The sequence below is a fragment of the Diadema antillarum genome, unplaced genomic scaffold (assembly GCF_040938485.1).
Source record: "Diadema antillarum isolate AM-2024a unplaced genomic scaffold, OU_Dant_1.0 seq00001612_RagTag, whole genome shotgun sequence".
In the NCBI taxonomy this organism is placed as follows: domain Eukaryota; kingdom Metazoa; phylum Echinodermata; class Echinoidea; order Diadematoida; family Diadematidae; genus Diadema; species Diadema antillarum.
Window position 1 is genome coordinate 426,162 of NW_027272325.1, and position 18,107 is coordinate 444,268.

The following is an 18,107-nucleotide window of genomic DNA, read 5'->3' on the forward strand; positions in this document are numbered from 1 at the left end:
GTATGATGTCACATGCGTACAACTACACGTGTATATAAGGAAAATAAAAAGAGAATTTCACAAAACTTTACTTTTTGAATAAAGTGCACATTTCTTCGACTTGCTACTGACGTATGTTAAGGGTAATACTATTCCCCCTGCCTTCTGAAAGAGAGAAGTTGAGTGTTCTTCTGTTATGCGAGAAAACTGGAAATATGTTGAATTTTCTTTATTCTTTCTTTATATCGTTGTACTCATGTGACATCACAAGCTATAGTAGTCTTTTCATCCAGCCGTGACTGAGCAGAAACTTCAAAAATTCATAACTTTTTAACAGATTGTCCGATTTTGCTCAAACTCTCACTGATGTGTTCTACTAATATTGCTGCACTCACTCAACCCACATGTCTATGAAGTTGAACTTGTCCTTTAAGCATCAGTATTCTCTTGAGGCTGATAAGCAGCTCTTCGTAATCTTCACATTAAAAAAAAAAAGATAATCTGGTAGTCTGCTTAAAGGACAAGTTCACCTTCATAAACATAAGGATTGAGAGAATGTAGCAATATTAGTAGAACACATCATTGAAAGTTTGAGGAAATTCAGACATTCCGTTCAAAAGTTATGAATTTTTGAAGTTTTTGTGCAGTAACCGCTGGATGAGAAGACTACTGCAGTGTATGAATAACTTAGATGTCACATGCGTACAACAATATAAGGAAAATATAAAGAGAATTTCACAAAATTCCATCTTTTGAGAAAAGTACACATTCCCCTGACTCGTTACCGACAAATGTTATGAGTAATATTATTCCCCCTGCCTTTAGAAAGAGGCAAGTCAAGTGCTCTTTTATTATGCGAAAAAAGTGAAAATATGTTGAATTTTCTTTTACATTTTCTTTATACTGTTGTACGCATATGACTCACAAGCTGTAGTAGTCTCCTCATCCAGCGGTTCCAACACAAACATTTTAAAAATTCATAACTTTTGCATCGATTATCCAATTTTCCTCAAACTTTCACTGATGTGTTCTACTAATATTGTTGCATTCTCTCAATCCTTATGTTTATGAAGGTGAACTTGTCCTTTAAAAGCTGACTCCTTCACTTTCCACAGCTTGGTCCAACAAAAGCAAGATTACGTTGACTGATACCACACAAACACACACATGCACACACAACACTCAACGCCTAATAGATACACATATGACCAGGGTCTTAAACATGCAAGATACCCTGCTGTACAAAGTACACTCGACTTTACTGGACAATTACTGATTGCGAGTCCTGCTTACCATCTTGTTCCCTCTAAAAGTGCTTCATAAAGCATGATATATCTGATGCCAGTAAAAACCGTAAATATGTCATCATAAACCTCCTATACATCAGTTCAAGAGTGACACAGAGGCCAATTCATTAAACTTTACTACACGTTTGCAAGTGTTTATAATGTGGAAAGCATACATAAAATTATACTGATAATAATAATAATAATAATAATAATAATAATGATAATAATAATAATAATAATAATAATAATAATAATAATAATAATAATAATAACAACAACAATAATAATAATAATAATAAAAATAATTGATTTTGAAAGTCAAAAATATTCCCAACTTATTATTGTGATCATCTGTAACGTAAGCAGAATGGGTACAGTGCAACATTAGACACAAAAATTTACTTCTTATACCTGACTGAGATGATTGGAGAAGCTGAACCCTGTTAAAATCACATATTGTATGTTCCAAAGCAATGTATTCAAACTCTTACACTCAACATCACCACTTTCTTCAAAACAAGAAGGAAAATTTGAATCAACCATAATATTTAAAACTTAAATATCAATCAACATACAAAATGCTGCTATGATCTTTCCAAATGTCTACCGGTAGTCACTTTGCACTTGGATTATCAGTTACCACACAAGTCCATAAACACGATACCCAGACCCTGAAAAACTTTTCGCAGCTTGTATCACTATGATTTGGAACAAGGCAATGATACCAACCCAAACTTACTAACTGTAAAACCAAGGAGGTTCGAGAAATGGAGTCACAAAATTCTTATTCGCTTTGATCCCATGCTCGAAGCCGCCGCTCAAAAATATTTGAAGTATGTGTCAAACTGGATCTGCCCCCGCCCCCACAGATAGGAAGAAAATGAATTCACGTCTCATTGCATAATAACCAGCCACTGTCTAGGGAAGATAAAATATGTCTTTATGATGGTAATTACTTTTCGCTATTCCTACTTACAAACGATGGGCGGTAGACAATGGTAAAGGCACGGGGGTGCGCGAATAGATATTGCTCAAATATTGCTGAAATAGATATCAAAATTACTCGACTGTACGCGTCTGTTCGCTAATCTGACATATTAATTTATAAAGAACTGTACTTGAAGATGATGCCATATTAGTTTCATTTGTCGGAAATAATCAGAAAATGATAAAACTGGCTTTCCATGAGGGTAAAATTTCAAACACTTTCACAAAATACAGCTCAGATTTACACTTTTGCACATATTTTAGAATGGAATTGACTTTTGTTTTATATGCTTTATCATTAGGTGAAATTTCATTGCATTTGATAAATAAACGAGCAGCATATACGCGATATTATGTTAGCGTTAAAAAAGAATCTTCAGATTGCTCAGAAAGATGGCAGCTTCAAGCATCGAACATCAAAGGCACAAATGCACATATGGAATTCTTTTGTCCATCCATAGAAAACTGACAGCTGATTGAATAATTACAGTCAGTTGTAACTCCATCTCTCGAACCTCCTTGGTAAAACTATTTTTATTGGACAATGAAACTGCTGTATCATTTCTACCACTCACACACAATAATACTAAGACACCTGCAAGCATGTATACTTGCTGATTATAGTCATGATTTTGTATCACATTTTCAATGAAGTCTTTTGATAACCTCCAGTGTGGAAGCATAATTACAGTCTGTCAATCATGATAGCGCAATGAATAAAAATGATCACGTCAATTTGATCTTGTTCCACACACATTAGTTAATGCATAAACTGTATGCTGTACATCTATCAACTATTAATGGCACGACATCTACAGCAACTTTGATGGGTTAGAAATCTTGTTCTGTATCAGTATCAAGTTGTTGAATGGTGCAATGATTTGCCTTTCCCATTAGAGCTGAGTGCCAGGCAAACACCATTACTGTATTTCATTACCTCTGTTACGTAATAGATAATCACAGTTAGATACTTGTGAACAGTGGGGGCAGCTCTTAAATGCTATTTGCGGATCATTAGCGTCTTCCTGCGGTCTTGTAAGTGGTCACATGATCTCAATAGGCAAGACAATGAGATGGAGATTGTCCATGCACTGATGTACTGTCTTCAGTTGCCCAGTATCCAGTAGGCAATGTTTACAAAACATTTGATATGACCTATGATGTATCTATTGCCAGTACGTGCCTACTCATCTTCTCGAATAAAAACAGATAGGAGAATGATATACTAACATTGTTATCACAAATGCAGTCTGGCCTGGATAAGATACGTACAGAATACATGTACACATACATCTACACATTATATAATGACTGGAACGGGAGGGACCATATTATAGTATGTCGCATCCGAAGGATTTGATATGCTACTGAAGGAGGTTATTGGTTCCCACAATCACATTTTCCACAAAGTTAACACTATCAGGCTCCAGATGAGATTCAAACCTCTGGCATGTAGTTTGTTATCATTGCTAATATCGCATTAAAGTGTGCAAGCATAGTCTCCCTCACTAAGTGCCAGTATTCATACGAACATACACATTGCACAACAACAGATGGCGCCATACTTGATTACGTGGGAACACAGTTCCTTCATAGCACACAGAATGACAGCCTCTTATTGTTTTCAGCAATCTCTTCATGTGTACACATGTAGAAGTGACAAAACGGGAGGTGCTCAGTTCAGAGCAAGAGGGCAGCAGGCAAATTAAAAATCTAAAGCCTGTGGAAATTGCCTGGCTTTCGATGACCATGAGATTTATTATATACCAATGGGGCTTCATAATTGTGCTGATATTTGTGAACCTTTCACGGACAAAGGTAAACCTGTCTTATGAAGATGTTGAATTTGTCTATGGAATTTTCATTACTTCTTGACCTTGTGTAAAATGGGATATTTGTATGTGAATGCAGTGAAGCAGTACATAATGAATCATGAAATATGTCAACAATTAAAGGAATACTTGGAATGAAAAATTATATGATTATGACAATAACAACAACCACCAGAAAGCATAGCCATGGAATTTCCTGATTTCTTGTAAAACAACAGTGAATCAGTGTCATCTGCCCTGTATCTGTGTCTATGAATACTATCGTTCAAAAGCTCTTTGAAAAAAAAGAAGGCTAGAAGTGATATGTCATGTTTCTTGTCAGAATTTGGTAACATCACAAAACTTCGAAATGTTTATTCTTTTGTGAATCCCAAAATGGAATACAGAGTTTTAATAATGAGGAAACAAAAACCATGTAAAAGAAAACACTGAAAAAAGTTGAACATATGAGTATTATATTCATACATATGTATGTTTAACTTTTTTTTTAATATATATGTTCAATATATAGAAAATAAACACAAAACGTTTGAATACAATGCACATAAAAGTCTAACTCACCTCTTGGAGTTTCTGCAGCAGGTCCTCAATGCTGCTCTCTCCGTTCTGTGACACCTTGATGTTCATCTCATTCAGCCAGTCGGAGAACTCCTTGTACTTCTCAGTGAAGGCTGCCCACTCGTTGAGGCGGTCAGTGATGCGCTGCTTGCGCTGGCACACCTGGTGGTGGACCTCATCCAGCTGCTTGGTCAGCAGGACGATGCGCTCATGGAGGACAGACATGTCATCGGGGCTGACCGAGGGCGAGAGCTGCTCCTCCCGCTGGTACAGCACCTCCAGCTTACCCTTGGTGCTCCCAAAGGCATTTTCTGTCTCCTGGTGCATAGGAAACACAAGGAAAAGTAGAAATTACGCGGTGCGTAAAATATGTCCCCGCCGGAAGTAGCATTTAGTAGCAAAATGTACAATATCGGTAAAAAATCAAGGTCAAAGGTCAAAGAAGTCAAAGGTCAAAATTCTGTGTAGAAGTTTTGAAGCCCTCACCTAGTGCCATCACAAAAAGCAAACGGAATCGAAATCGGGTTAGAAATGGCGAAGGAGTAGCATTTTGTAGCCAATGTACAATATAGGTCAAAAATCAAGGTCAAAGGTCAAAGAAGTCAAAGGTCAAAATTCTGTGTAGAAGTGTTAGCCCTCACCTAGTGCCATCACATAAAGAAAACGGAAATGAAATTGGGTTAGAAATGGCAAAGGAGTAGCATTTTGTAGCAAAATGTACAATGCAGGTCAAAAATCAAGGTCAAAGGTCAAAGAAGTCAAAGGTCAAAATTCTGTGTGGAAGTTTTGAAGCCCTCACCTAGTGCCATCACATAAAGCAAACGAAATCGAAATCGGGTTAGAAATGGCGAAGGAGTAGCATTTTGTGGCAAAATGTACAATATAGGTCAAAAATCAAGGTCAAAGGTCAAAGAAGTCAAAGGTCAAAATTCTGTGTAGAAGTTTTGAAGCCCTCACCTAGTGCCATCACATAAAGCAAACGGAATCGAAATCGGGTTAGAAATGGCGAAGTAGTAGCATTTTGTAGCCAATGTACAATATAGGTAAAAAATCAAGGTCAAAGGTCAAAGAAGTCAAAGGTCAAAATTCTGTGTAGAAGTTTTGAAGCCCTCACCTAGTGCCATCACATAAAGCAAACAGAATCGAAATCGGGTTAGAAATGGCGAAGGAGTAGCATTTTGTAGCCAATGTACAATATAGGTCAAAAATCAAGGTCAAAGGTCAAAATTCTGTGTGGAAGTTTTGAAGCCCTCACCTAGTGCCATCACATAAAGCAAACGGAATCGAAATCGGGTTAGAAATGGCGAAGGAGTAGCATTTTGTAGCCAATGTACAATATAGGTCAAAAATCAAGGTCAAAGGTCAAAATTCTGTGTAGAAGTTTTGAAGCCCTCACCTAGTGCCATCACATAAAGCAAACGGAATCGAAATCGGGTTAGAAATGGCGAAGGAGTAGCATTTTGTAGCCAATGTACAATATAGGTCAAAAATCAAGGTCAAAGGTCAAAATTCTGTGTAGAAGTTTTGAAGCCCTCACCTAGTGCCATCACATAAAGCAAACGGAATCGAAATCGGGTTAGAAATGGCGAAGGAGTAGCATTTTGAAGCAAAATGTACAATATAGGTCAAAGGTCAAGGTCAAAGGTCACAACTGAAATTCTGTGTAGAAGTTTCAAAGCTCCCATGTAGTGCTATCATATAAAGCAAACAGAATCAAAATTGGCTCATAAATGACAGAGAAGTAGCAAATTGAACATTTTGATCACACACGGACGCACAGACAGACAGACGGACGGACAGACAGACGGACGGACGGACACACGGACACACACACGTACGGAGCCCGTTTCATAGTCCCCTGCTCGAACTCGTTCGGCGGGGACAATAAGAAAATATACTTGCGTATCAGGCAATATACCTAGGAGATATATATTGTGCATACATGAAAATATACTTGTGTATCAGACAATATACCTAACAGATATATTCTGCATACATGAAGATATACTTGTGTATCAGGCAATATACCTCCCAGATATATTCTGTATACATGGAAATATACTTGTGTGTCAAGCAATATACCTAGGAGATAAATTGTGCATGCATAGATGGATTCAGAGAAGTCTCATGAATTTTTTGAATATGATATATAACATGACTGAGGTCAATGAAATGATCACAAGGAAGATATGGGAGTCATGCTGATGAACAAAATCATATAGTCGTAAAAGTGTTAAGTGAGGATGTATAAAGCCCCAAGCTCTCACAAAAGTCAGAAGAGTCAAGACGTCTCAAAATGCGCTGTGGAATTGAAAGATGGAGTAAATTTCTTTTGCCTCGCTACATGTTCAATTCAAACAGATAGTAAAATGAGGTTGAAATGTAGGGGTGGAGTTTTAGGAGAAGCAAGGAACCATAAGGAGCTAGAATGAGAGAAGACTAACCTTGCACTTTTGTAGCTCTTTCTGCAGCTCTTCGTACTGTGTGGGCAGGGGGCGGGCTAGCATGGCCTGGGCCTCCCTCAGCCATCCCTGGAGCTCGTCGATCAGGCCCTCGCTGTCATCCCATCGGCCCAGGACCTCCGCCAGCCGGGACTCCTGCTTGCGCAGCCGGCTGGTCAGCCAGTGCCAGCGGTTCTGGGCGTCCATCAGCTGGCTGCGCAGGGTGTCGCCGGCCAGCCGGTCCGAGTTGCGCAGCAGGGACTTGCCCGCCTCGTTGAGGGCGAGGTAGCTTCCCTCCTGGACACTCACCAGCCTTTGGGTCATCTGGATGGACGAGGAGGAGGAGGAGTTACCAGGGTGAGATTGATGGATGGTCAAACTGGTGCTCAAAACCGTACCTCTCTACACAATCTATGAATGTTTGTTTTCCTATGGAGGGCACTGCAAGACGTACTGTAACAATCATTTATGATATATTTCATGTGCAAAAGTGCCAAAATTACCATATACATTTCTAATGTAATTACAATTCTAAAGAATACACTACAAAATTCCTTCTTGACGATGAAACTTACTATAGCTTTCTCAGAGAAAGATTGAGTCACTTGAAAAATTTACTGAGTTGAGCTCTGGATTAATCAAAGCCAGGCTCATTACTTGATGATCATAAATAACTACATTTTGTAAATTCATGTAACTGTGTAGTTTGCAAACTTTTGAACAAGCAGCAAAAAATGGACACGTCTATTTTGATTTATTGCCAGTGTGTGTTTAGGTAAAATCTACCAAATGTTAATCAAGGAATGTGCATCTCACCAGCAGTCAGACTTTCATTCACCTGACCACAACAATTAAGTGATTTTGCTGGAGAGCTCTCAATCACAATTCATTTATCAAATCACACTGCTATTAGTGTGACCCATTGTTATTGACTTTGTTCTATATCTGCATTTTTTGAAAACATTTGTCAACACAAATACAGCAGTGAAATGACACACAAATTTGAATGGCTACAAGAGACAAACATAAGGCACTTTTTTACCTCATGGTGCATAACTTAACGCAAATTTTTATGAAATACCACAACATTCTAAATTAATATCAAGACAGTTCATTCATCTCATACGATGATCATGACATGGATGACTATGATGTTTTGAAATGATCTTCATGTCAAACTGTTCTCACCTTGGTCTGTTCATGAAGCGCCCTGAGAGACTGAAGAGGAGCCGTGGTGACGTGGTAACCTGTGACCTCAGCCTCCATGTCTCGGAACCACTCATTCATCTTGGCCAGAGCAGTCCTGTAAGACTGCCAGTCCCTGAAGGCCCAAACACAAGAAAGATACAGACATTAATTTATGATTATTATGATTATCATGATTATTATGATTATTATGTTTATTATGATTATTATGACTATTATGATTATCATGATTATTATGATTATTATTATTATGACATCAAGTAGCATTCTCAGATCTGTACCTTGTGACTTTATTACTGTAGGACCAGACTTGTCTTACCTAGTAAGAGCATCAAGCAATACACCAATATTACATGCAGGTTACTCTCCAACTTACAAAGTACAACAATGATTTTGATAGCTTTCACGGCAAGAGACAGATTTCTACATCTCACACTCAAAATAAGAAATGCCAGGGCAACATATAACTTTGGTAACCACGTAATTAAACTCACAGAATACAACTTTCATCATAAGATTCAGCAAATTTTTCTGCACACAGAGTCAACTGCCAGGCAAGGAAAAGCCATATCATAATGTCGACCCCTTAGCGGTAGGTTGAAGTCTTTGAATATTACAATGTCCCATTGGCAATGGGTTCATAATATTTAATTTACACTAAAGTACATTATCAACAGACATTTGCTAAAAAGATGTACAGTAAGAGTTAATTTGAAACTTGAATTCGAAGATAATTCACAGGAATTATCAAATTCCTGATCTTTATACAATCTGTTTTTCTCTTCAAGATAATTGCCAGTTGACTGATATTCATGACATTAACAACTTGCAAATATATTTTGTATCCCAGAACACAATGTTCTGCAACATTGTTTTCCAAGGTGGGAACTTACCATTTTTTCTTCTGAAATGAGACAATACTCATTTCCCATTCTGGGTTTTCAATTGCAAATTCAATCAAATTGCCTCACAAGTCCAACTTTAAAAAAAAAAAATTACACTCTTGAAATATTCTGCATATACAGTACATCTTGAGGCCCCATCCCGCTTGTAGGGAGCTGAGGAGATGCCTAAGATGACTCACCTGATGTTTCTGTCGATGATCTCCTTCCTCTGGCTGGCCCGCCGGATGACACTCTGCCACTGGTCACTCAGCTGGGCAAGCCTGGTCTGGAACTCCTCGGGATCGTCCACCTCCCCGTCGTGGATCATCCTCTGACCGTCGCTGATGATGGAGAACAGGATCTGCTGTCGGTTGAAGATGTCTGCCTCAAAGAGCTGGCGGGCAGGAGAGGACAAAAATAGAAGATGAAAAGATGATGGCCACCATTTCTACACTGTAAGCGCACTCTAAGAAATCAAATTAAATATATGCTTTGGTCGTTTTGATTGTCTATACTGATGATTGCTGGAGTGAAGTCTTATTCCAACAAAATTGAATAAAGACTAAATAATGTCAAAGCCAACATGAAAATATACTAAAAAAGATTATGGCAACCACTTCCATAATGTAAACTAATTAAAAAAGAAATAAAATTAATACACACTTCTTTCACTTACTGATGGTCACTGAGGCAATGTCTGATTCTAACTATTATGAATGAAGACTAAATACTCGAGTAGCAACTTGACATTTGCTCCACAAAAGTCCTAAAATGATCCTTGATGAATGTCACTCTCTCACTCACCTCATAAACCTTCTGCTGCTCTAGCAGCTCGTCGTAGCTGCCCGCGATGTCCACGGCGAGGTTCTCCTCAGTCTCCGCGAGGAACTTCATCCACGATGTGCACTTCTGGGCAAAGTTCTGCTGCTGGAGCAGCACGCCCTGTAGGTGGCGGTATTTCTCCGAGAGGCAGGTGTAGAGCTTGTTCCACCACTCGTTCAGCGTGGCCAGGTGGCCCGAGTTGTGCCGGTCCAGGCTGATGCGGTAGCCGATCTCGTTGAGGGCGTTGACGTGAGGCTGGTTCTCGGCAAACTCTACCAGGAGGGACTGTCAGACACAGAAATAAAGCAAGAAAAAAATACAATACGTGTCATTACCAATATAAGCCATTTTTCTTTTGTAATATAGGCCATAAATTTTGCGAGTATGATACTTTATGAAAAGGGGCCAGTAAGGCAATCTTTGAGGGTGGTTGAATTTGTGATCCAGCTGACTACATGTTGGAGATATTGACTTAAGTGACCAGGCTTACTAAATCATTCTTGTTCCCTGACAGATTTCTTGCATTCAAATCACGTTAATGTAATGTAATACGAAAGCTTACATTTAAATTTGAAGTATGAATTGTAAATTTGTCACTGCCTTTGGATAACAGTATACCCCCACCTCAGAGTAGACACAGTTTCTATGTCATATGTACATTACACAACTATGTACAAGATTCAGTTCCCATTTGACATACCAATTTTAATATCATCTCACTGTTTATGAGCTTTCTACAATACCTCTCCACGCCTAGTTTTCTTTCTAACCCGCCGTCCTCACCTTCAGTTTCTGCATCCTGTCCTTGATGGTGTGCTCGTCGGAAGACCTGTTCGGCTCCTCCATGTTGAGGGCGTCCTTCACATCTTCCAGCCAGTCTAGCAGTGCCTTGGTCTTCTCCCTGAATTGCCGCTGGTTCTCAATGTCGTGCTCCTCCGCCTTGATGTGTCTCCGTAGCGACTTCTGCAGGGCGTCCAGGCGCTGGGGTGTGGCATCAAGAAAAAAAAATCCTCAGAAAAAGATGCTAAAAATGGCAACTTTGACAAATGAGACTCTGACAGAAAAATGCATTTAATCTATAATACTTGCACAGAGGTTGAGGATCACTCTGTATCTTGCCGTAATAGTGGCAATCAGGCAAGCATTATTCCAAGAAGCTAGTACAGGCAGAACATCTAATATATTTCCAAGGTGGGATAATTTAAGATAATGAACTATAGGCCTACATGTATAAAAGTCACACTGTGAGGCTTCATTCGGAATAAAAAGATATTTTCCCCTTCATATTAGGGTCATTTGGAAAATCTTCTATGATATTAATTGGCATACCATGCTTTGCAGTAATATATCACTGCTACATTGTAACTGCTCAAAATCTGAATCTCACAATCTTTTTTTTTTTTTTTATTGCTTCAATAGATGTTGGGTGATTGCAAATTTCATAAGGATATCCTGTCACACATACAATTGTAAAGGAGTGTTGCAAGCTGCAAGTCAACAAAGTCTGAGTATGAAATTGGTCACAAAAATAATACTGACCTCTTGAAGAACTTTGGTCCTTGAGGTAATATTACTGGCTGTGCTCGAGTCCATGTATTTAACCAGCTGGTCTACTAGTTCTGGCAAACTGGCTGCAGTGGAAAAGTTGTTGACATCATCAAGAATCTCCTGCAAGTGGAAAAGCAAACAGACAAAGAGGGTGAGATAAAGCATTGTTTATTACCATTTTTGCACGTCTTACCATGAATACATAAAGGATAAATGTCCCTGAATACTATATTGACACCTTTTATTTGTACTACTTTTAATGTTCTTCATTTTTCATCCACACGAGGAAAAAATGTGGTTACATCGAATACATCAAAACAATATGTTAACAAACATTTGCTCACAATAAATTATCTCTTCCTTGATAGACAAAAAATAATTGCTAGGTTGAGATGAACACAGGTAATATGGCTGTTTTATTACTTTACAGTCTTAAGTTGACCATAACAAGCTGCTGTACAAAAGTATTCTTGGTTTGTTTCCTTTTTTTTTTTTTTTTGAGGGGGGGGGGGGCATGGGAGGAAGGGAAGATAGATGGTTTCATATTGTGAATTACCTTCAATTATCTATATCACCTGCCACAAATTTCGGTAAATTCTGCTAATAGGGCTCACTGTTAATTGTTATCACACAAGTTTCTCATCTATCATGTCGTCATCTCAAAACATACAGGAAGACATGAAAACAAACAAGAGGTCAAGGGTGTTATGACGTAGGTCACCTGACACTTGTGACATCTGTGCACCCTCTCCTGCTCCACCGCCTCTTCGCTGGATCCCTCAGCGCTATCCTTCCCTCCCTCAACCTCCCTGGCCCGCTGCATCCACTCCGTGCTCTGGGCCTCCCGGTCCTCCAGGAACGCCTCCGTTTCCGCGTGGCGATCCTCAAATTGTTGCCATAGCAGCATGGCCTTCTCAAACAAGTTGATGGTGGACTTCAGCTCGTCTTCAGCTTTGCTCCATCTGATGTGAAACAGGTAACGTCAATCACTAAATGTGTACCATCATCAGCGAAACTTCTAGTGCACAAATTTCACTTCCTACTTATCATTGAAATCACATTTATGGCATACATTTCATTATCTTCTTACTTACTGGATATGAATTCATAGGACAAGGAAAAAGAAATACATTAAGCACAATAAAACAAAATAATAGTATTCATGGACAATGTAGCCATATTCATAGTATCATTACTACTACTACTACTACTTAATACAATAATAATTTTCATTTATATAGTACATAATATTCTAGAAGACTCTCTATGCGCTTTACCAAGACTTTCTAAACATCAAGAAAAGGACAAGTTTTCAAAGATTTTATGAACTGCTTATTCATGATAAATATGCTCATTTATGACAAATCCATCACACAGCATGCACACTTTATGATTTTCATTCAAAACTATTGTCATATTCTCAATTTCTTGTTGTCATAAGTAAGTCTTTTGTTAAGACAGGATCAGACTTCTTCTTACCTTGAGGACAAGTTCTGGACTGTCTTGTCCAGGTCAGCGCTGATGTCTGTTTTACACGTCCTCTGGAGTTGGTCGGCCAGCTTACACAGTGTGTTCAGCTGACCGATGCTGGACCGCAGCTCAGCTTGGATTTCCTGTCACAGAAATAGAACATATAATGAACTCCACATGCCACATATCACTAGTTAGTTGTTACTTATTGCAGGGCTGCACACTAACCCATTTTTTTCCACTGGTCCAACCTGTCTGTTGGACCAGTAGGTACCCAGTTTTTCATGTTTTACTGGTCCATTCCTGAAAAAAGTCTCTGGTCCAACAGTGATTTTTACTGGTCAGGGACCGATGGACCAGTTCCAGTGTGCAGCGTTGCTTATTGTGCATACATTGTATGTAGAGCTGTCCTTGAGTTTGAAGCACAGCACACAGGAAAGACATTGCCTTTATCAGAACAGATAAAATTTACTGCATTTCAGGTAGAATAGAGTATATCATTTTATGGAAAGCAAATCCAACACAAGAAATCACCAGAACTTGCACAATCAACAACTCTTGGTTTCAAGCATGTGCAGTGCTTCCACCTCCCTGGCAGTACATTATGAGCCATTTCATCTACTCCCTGGAAGAAACTGATGATGGCTACACCAACTTGGAAACACAACCAGCATGAGCTTTATTTCACAACAGCAGAAAAGTTTGCCATTGTATATTATTATGTGTTTTGTGTCACTTATAAACCAGTGCCTTCTAGTATCATTGCATTACAGCATCTGCCCCCTTTGACCCTGAATTAAGTTGGGTTGATGGCCAAATAATTTGACTTTACACTGCATTCACTTCATTGTATCATTCCAATGAATCAACTTTGATCACAGTCTGATTGTAAAGGTTATCTGAGCAGAATTCACTCTCTGTATTGAAATTCTCCTCCAAGTTAGACACATAGAGCAATTGCAGGTAAACACGTAGGAAAACTGACTACAGAAAGGACCTAATGTCAGAAAGAGACAGCTTGAGAATTCACGGCAAACACAGCAAATTTTCTTCATTAAAATGCTCACTTCCTTCTCTTGGAAGTCAACTGCATACAACTAAGAGTTATCCTGTCAAATTGAATGGTACAGTGACATATAGGAATGGCACTTTAAAGAAGATATGTTACATTGTTATAATCTAGCATGCATCAGAGTTCCTATACCCCACAGACAGCTTACACCTTTGTACAAGTTTTTGAATAGATCCCACACAGTGACAATGAGGTGGATCTCAGTTTAAAAAAGAATACTCATCAACATAGAAAGGAGGTATTAATGGCACAACAAATAGGGAAATTGAGAAGTTGTAGCAGGCACTCTGAGGAGGTTTATATGGAGCACTCTCTCTTCACCTTTTGAGCAAGGAGTTCCTGTGTCATCCAAGGAAGGGGTAGGGAGGGTGCAAGAGGTGTGAGCAAGACATAAATCACAAGAGGCAGGATTCAATAATGCAGCTAACAAAACTGTACAATCAACTTGAAGTCAGCCATGCAAAAACAGTCAAAATTTCCCTTATGTATTTTAGATCTCCCAGTTTAACTGAAATATAAATGTATGTCAACACATTGTATACTACAAGATCTTGAGCAAAATTGTATGTGCAGTACACCAGAAAAAGTGAAAATTACAAGTAAATCATTGATTTATATTCTTGTGTAGGTACAGGGTTTTGATATGCAAATTGTTGTAACTGCTAATTCTTATATTGTTCGAATTCTTATGTTGTACCATACAGCAAAGGAAAAATGTAGTGCTGAAAATCTGTGCAAAAAACAAAACAATAAGTAGTGTTGCAGTAGTTTAACTGTGCTAATAAATACATCATCAACACAGATCAAGTTTCAGCACCATTATTGCAAAGCAGGCATGAAAATGATATTTGGGAGTGTTGCATTCATGCAGGGATTGATTAAAAAAATGTAAACAGCACCACATTTGGTAAGTGATATACCAGGACAACTCATTCTACTGCTCTGATGTATACACTTGCAACTGCTATAAACTCAGGCAGTCATAGGTTTACTTTCGGCACACACTGGCATGTGGTTTATTGACTGATTCTGTGACGCGCTATGTGTATTTTTGGCATGGGCGCAGCCATAGTGGGTGTCTTAGCCGACCCCCCCTTCCCATTCCCCACCCCTCTCCCTACATTAGCACGCGCGCAGAATGAAAAACTGCTTTAGCCAATGGGCGTCTCGTACTGAGTGCGCGAATGCTTGCTTCGTGCGCGAAGCTTTGTTACAAGTGCGTGATAAACATGTTGCCCGGGGTGGGGGAGAGCAGGGAGGGGTCGGCTCAGACACCCACTATGGCTGCGCCCAGTGCCATGAAATGTCTGCTGCCCTCAACGAACCCGAATTGGTCAATACATGAACATTCAGCCCGCTAGTCAAATCACAAAGACTCACCCTGAGTTTTGTAGTCTGCAGCTGTAGCGATTCCACGGTCCCCATGACGACATTGCCGCGGCTGAGGGCGTACTCGGCCTTGCCCAGTGCCTGCTGGACGGCGGTCAGAGTCTCCTGGTACATGGACCACTGCTCCAGGGCAGTGACCTGGTCAGCCCGGAGGTGCTTGACCAGGCGAAGGAGCTTGGACTGCCCGGTGGCAAGAGGTTGCAGGAGCTTCTTGACGGATTCTTTGTCCGGGATGAGGGAGAGCCCCGCATTCTGGAGTTGGCGATTTTCACCTTCTCGATTCTTGAGTGACTCTTCGATGGCCTTCACAAGAAAGCAAAGGAACATGGCAAAAAAAGACAATTGAATTAGAAAATCCCTTTTAAGTATGTAAAATATGCTCTGTCACAACAGTTAACAAATACAAAATTTGACATACAAGATTTCACAAATTTCTACTTGAATTACAGGAAAGTGTTTGTCATGATAAAATTCCATCTTTCATTTTACAACTCATCAGCATTTTTTTGTATCATGGATTTTATCACGGTGAATATTGTCAAGTCTTAACCTACATAGAAATGGACAAAACATATCATGCAGCTTGTGAAGCTTGTGGGTACAATGTCAAGGAGACATGCATGCTGCTATGACAAAGGACTCAATGATGGCATTTCACAGACACCAGTGATGGATGACTTCTTTATTTGCTACAACCATAACAATCAAAATAATCAAACACCAAAATGAACAATGCACAAATAATATCAAAACTGAATCACCTGCCAAACACTGAAAAGGGCAAAATTAAAATGTTTCAATTTCCTGTCTTTATCATACTTTGTATCACCTGACAACAGATCAGAAAGGCCGTGGCTAATTGACTATGTGCTACATGTATGTAACATGTGGTATTAACAGAGAATGAATGAAGTAAAGGATTAATCATTAGTAATAGTGTAAATGCTGAAATATCCTCACAATCATTTTTTTTTTTTTTTTTTTGCACTGAGTGGCTCAAAAACATATTTTTGGGTTCTTGAACTCACGCTGCGCAATTATCATCTCATTAAAGATTTGCACAGAAAATTATGAAGATATTAGAATTGACATCAGCCAAAAGAAACGCAAAATACATTGTACATGAAAATTAATGTACCTGGAAAATTTCTGTGTTTACAGTAGATGACTTGATAGTTTAAACTTGACGGACGGAATTCTCACCTCACAAACCCTGAGAGCCTCCCTAATGCTGGCCTCTTGACCGATGGGACCATCAAAGGGCTTGACCCTCTCCTCCTGGTCCTTCAGCCAGGCATCGGTCTCAGACAGGGCCTTGTTGAATGCCTTCCAGCGCTGGAGGAGGTGTTCCAGTGCCTTGGTCTCCTCACTGACACGCCCATTTAGGGCCTGGAACAAGAAATGGAAATATACAACCAAAAAGTAGTCAATAGTCGCATTTGATTCACACACAAGTTACTGGTTTCTGCATAGGATTGGAAGATCTATTTTATTTGCCATCGTTCACAAACGACTAAAGAAAATCACTTGGGTGAAAAACAAAATGCTGTGAATCTCCAGACTTTGCATACCTACATAATGACATAATGTGCCAGTCCTAGTGGCCACTTGCATTATGGGATCAGGAAAAAAAAATCTGTGGTTTGTATGTGTTCACACATGCCCAACGGGACATAATATTTGAGTTAAAATAACAACAACAAATCAAGCGGGATTGACAGTCACATTGTAAGGCGTATTGCAAGAGTGTGTGGTTTTTGTGTGCACACACAAGAATAAATAGTTTTTGTATCATGTTGCACAACCTATCAGTTTCTAAAAACCATTATTTTGAAAGCATGTAAATGCAGCTACTGTGAATATCTACACAAGAGGGTGAAGGAGAGATAGAGAGAGATAGGAAAGGAGAGATAGAGAGATAGGAAAGGAGAGATAGAGAGATAAGAAAGGAGAGATAGAGAGATAAGAAAGGAGAGATAGAGATATAAGAAAGGAGAGATAGAGAAATAGGAAAGGAGAGATAGAGATATAAGAAAGGAGAGATAGAGAGATAGGAGAGAGAGAGAGTTGAGAGATAGGAAAGGAGAGATAGAGAGATAGGAAAGGAGAGATAGAGATATAGGAAAGGAGAGATGGAGAGATAGGAAAGGAGAGATAGAGAGATAGGAAAGGAGAGATAGAGAGATAAGAAAGGAGAGATAGAGATATAGGAAAGGAGAGATAGAGAGATAGGAAAGGAGAGATAGAGAGATAGGAAAGGAGAGATAGACAGATAGGAAAGGAGAGATAGAGAGATAGGAAAGGAGAGATAGAGAGATGGGAAAGGAGAGATAGAGAGATAGGAAAGGAGAGATAGAGAGATAGGAAAGGAGAGACAGAGAGATGGGAAAAGAGAGATAGGAAAGGAGAGATAGAGAGATAGGAAAGGAGAGAAAGAGATATAGGAAAGGAGAGATAGAGAGATAGGAAAGGAGAGATAGAGAGATAGGAAAGGAGAGACAGAGAGATAGGAAAGGAGAGATTGAAAGATAGGAAAGGAGAGATAGAGAGATAGGAAAGGAGAGATAGAGAGATAGGAAAGGAGAGATAGAGAGATAGGAAAGGAGAGATAGAGAGATAGGAAAGGAGAG

General features: G+C 39.2%; 1 protein-coding gene across 1 annotated transcript in view; it reads right to left on the reverse strand.

Annotated features, from left to right (window-relative positions):
* LOC139711121 (muscle-specific protein 300 kDa-like) overlaps nt 1–18,107 on the reverse strand; it is a 311,965-nt gene that overhangs the window by 24,057 nt on the left and 269,801 nt on the right. Inside the window, exons 116-126 of the mRNA XM_071623037.1 lie at nt 16,681–16,866; nt 15,469–15,780; nt 13,026–13,159; nt 12,268–12,508; nt 11,538–11,666; nt 10,782–10,979; nt 9,981–10,283; nt 9,377–9,570; nt 8,275–8,407; nt 7,090–7,410; nt 4,649–4,963 (exon numbers count right to left, since the gene is read on the reverse strand). Coding sequence (XP_071479138.1) covers nt 4,649–4,963; nt 7,090–7,410; nt 8,275–8,407; nt 9,377–9,570; nt 9,981–10,283; nt 10,782–10,979; nt 11,538–11,666; nt 12,268–12,508; nt 13,026–13,159; nt 15,469–15,780; nt 16,681–16,866 — 2,466 coding nt within the window. The remainder of the gene's footprint in view (nt 1–4,648; nt 4,964–7,089; nt 7,411–8,274; nt 8,408–9,376; nt 9,571–9,980; nt 10,284–10,781; nt 10,980–11,537; nt 11,667–12,267; nt 12,509–13,025; nt 13,160–15,468; nt 15,781–16,680; nt 16,867–18,107) is intronic.